Source organism: Phalangium opilio, unplaced genomic scaffold (assembly GCF_054372755.1).
Source record: "Phalangium opilio isolate 3A_F unplaced genomic scaffold, DU_Popi_V2 ptg000041l_1, whole genome shotgun sequence".
In the NCBI taxonomy this organism is placed as follows: domain Eukaryota; kingdom Metazoa; phylum Arthropoda; class Arachnida; order Opiliones; family Phalangiidae; genus Phalangium; species Phalangium opilio.
This window is the reverse complement of record NW_028324165.1, coordinates 9,722,816-9,725,736: the sequence shown is the minus strand read 5'-3', so window position 1 is coordinate 9,725,736 and position 2,921 is coordinate 9,722,816. Positions and strand designations below refer to the sequence as shown.

The 2,921-nt window shown below is 35.2% G+C and overlaps 1 protein-coding gene across 2 annotated transcripts; it reads left to right on the top strand.

Moving 5' to 3' along the window:
- Nucleotides 1-574: 574 nt before the first annotated feature.
- Nucleotides 575-2,070, top strand: LOC149679832 (uncharacterized). 2 transcript variants are annotated; one of them, XM_089835770.1, is made up of 7 exons: nucleotides 575-781; nucleotides 1,006-1,059; nucleotides 1,135-1,158; nucleotides 1,609-1,629; nucleotides 1,709-1,738; nucleotides 1,833-1,904; nucleotides 1,974-2,070. In XM_089835770.1, the coding sequence occupies exons 1-6, from the start codon at nucleotides 593-595 to the stop codon at nucleotides 1,875-1,877; spliced, it is 363 nt and encodes a 120-aa protein (XP_089691896.1). In that variant the 5' UTR covers nucleotides 575-592; the 3' UTR covers nucleotides 1,878-1,904; nucleotides 1,974-2,070. The 2 variants fall into 2 exon arrangements, with proteins under 2 accessions (XP_089691896.1, XP_089691895.1); XM_089835769.1 differs by lacking the exon at nucleotides 1,974-2,070 and having other exon boundaries at nucleotides 1,833-1,922.
- The last annotated feature ends 851 nt before the right edge of the window (nucleotides 2,071-2,921 follow it).

The following is a 2,921-nucleotide window of genomic DNA, read 5'->3' as shown; positions in this document are numbered from 1 at the left end:
AGAGGTAAGTTAGTGATGAAGGTAAAATTCGTCTCCTACAAAATCCGCCTAGATAAATTGATTTTGATTAATTTCCAGCATTCAATTTGCAAAACTAAGATAAAATTTGTGATATGTTAACGTAATGAGTTGTAAGTGATAGAACACAATTGTGGTTTTGAGAATACATAGTTTTCACATAAACAGTTTTTCCTTTCCCAACATTGTTGCCAGACCGTTGGTGAAGATTGCAAAACAGAAACGATTAAGGCAAACAGTTCAGTATGTGTAACATTTGGCTAACACATAAAGGACCTGACAACACTGCAATGAATGATTTATGTTAAAGCTGAAGTAGATTGTTAGTGAAAACTTTCCATAGGCTTCAAATCAATTAAGGACTTTAAAAGCATACTTATTAAAAGTTGTGTTACTTCTCGCTTGCCTTACCACTTCAAAAAATAATTAAACTGAACAAATATTTGTTCATAACCTCTATTTTAATCGAGTTTAATGGCCTGACAATCCGTATAAATAGAGATATCAAGCCCATCACTCGTCCTCTAAAACACTGGACGTCAAAATGAATACCATTCTTGTAATTGTCGCTCTGATGGTTGTAATTGTCGCGGTTCAAGCCGGTGACAAAGGCAAAGGTAAAGGCAAGGGCTGGAAAAAGTGTGACAAGGAGATGGCCGACAAAATGTGTGACAAGGAGATGGCCGACAAAATGTGCAACGAAGATATGTCTGCTAAATTGCAGAAATTTGTCGACATGGTCAAAGATGCCGACTGCAAAGAAGTAACTATGATCCCCTTATTACTATAGTTCCTTTTGAAAAGTCTGGGTGTGTCCAAAGACGTTGCAATACAGACCAAACTTCGTGGACTGGTTGGTGACTTTGTAAAGCCAATGGTATCTAACGTCTTTGCATGCATCCACATGCAAAACAATGTTTTGGCTCAACCCTAATTATAGCAGACGATATTACAACTGAACTAACTAAAATACTATTTTTGAAACAGGAAATGAAAAAGGCCATTGAGGCTGGAAAACCTAAAGTGGCCCAAAACTGCGCCGTATGTATTGACATTAACATACATCTTAATTTAATTAAGAATAATAATGTTTATAATATGTCATATTAATAATAGGATAACAAGGATGATTGGGAGAAGGTAAGATCATTAGTGTTTTAATTGTAAAATTCATTCAAAAAATTGAGAACAGTTTTAATTTGGGGAACGTGCATGGTACAGCCAAGAAGTGATATCTAGTTTATTAGGGAGAAGGTTTAAATTCGCCAGATTTTCAGCTTTATCTCCAGTCCAAACGTAGGGCCGGAATTAATCACCGCCTCTAAATTACAACCAGCATCTCATTGGATCTTGAAAACTCACGTCAGCGCGACGCGAATGACGAAAATTACAGTCATATTTTCCGACTGAGGAGGGGCGAAATAGCCTGGCCTCCTTTCACGTCCCCCCTTGTATTTTGAAAGGGGGACTAGGACAATGGCGCGCGAATACTTAGGCATCTTTTACCATCTCCCTAATAAATTAGATATCGCTTCTTGGTACATTACCTGTTTCTATAAAATATATTTCCTTTTCTAAATTGCTACGCAGATCTGCGCTGGAATGAGAACCGTAAGTTGAAATTAAAAATCATAATTACATAATTTAATTTTCAAATTTAATAACAAAACGTTTCTCGTAATTTACCCAGATTATGAAATCAGGAATGGATTCAATGAGCGTAAGTATAACCCGTTTCTAAGCAATTTCCTATTAAGCTCAGCTGCAATTAAATTAATCCAAGTGTTGCACCAATATTATTATACATTTAATAGGATAAATGCAAAGGCAAGAAAGGAAAGAAGGAAGGCGAGAATTAAAATGGAACATTAAAAGAACCAACTAATGTAGAATTAAATTAAGAGGAAATAAAATTGCGTATTTCTTTCGAAAAATATTAGTATTTGGTAATTTAGGTTTTAATACTCCAATACGAATGACGTAAACCGGTTTAAGTTAAACGCAAGATATGAAGAAGCACCGTGATTGGCTTGTGGATGTTTTCAACCATAAATGTTAGTTAATCTAAATGTGTTTAAATAAAGCGAAATAAAAACTATTAAAAACTTAAGCCTACAACGTTTCATAAAACTAGGAGAAAAAACTCATTTAACAAAATAGTCTTTAGTCACGACATTGTCGAATAATAATGTTAATGGTATTTAGCGAGTATCAAATCTAACTTCTCGTACGATATAATGACAAATTTGAAACAGTAACATGAAGCGCTATCTCAATATGAACACCGTGTTAATTTGCGTTATGCTGGGTTTGGCTGGATTAGGGTTAGTTCTACCTGATACAGTTATGATCCCTGGGTCTCCGGAAACATGCAATCTATTAATTAAGGACTATTGCGGAGATAAAGGTAAGAATTATTTGTCAAACGTCGCAACATGAACGTCTCTGGTTGACCAATAAGCGCTTCACTTTGCGATGTTATTTTTTTCTCTTTTATTAGTGCTATTCGTACACTCACGCTACAATTCAAACGCGTGTTTTCCCCTTGTATATGGCGGAGGGGGAGGGGCATAGCGCAAGTAGCCTAAGCTCTCGTTACTACCTCACTTTCTGATATTTCTATTTGCTTTAGATATAACGCTCTTAGTAATAATCGGGATTCTTGTTAAAAACAAGACCTTAACCTGTTTCTTAAATATTTTGTCCAATTATTAAGGTGAGGATTGGGAAGCAAATCAAACCGCGTCTTTATCCAAAGAATGCAAGAAGGTAAAGTTGAATTCCATTCAACAAATAATTAGGCCATGTTAAACTAAATAGACAGACTAAAGTACAAGTTAAATACAACATTAAATATACAGAGATATGATTGGATCAAAGAAGATTTATATGGATTATATGCC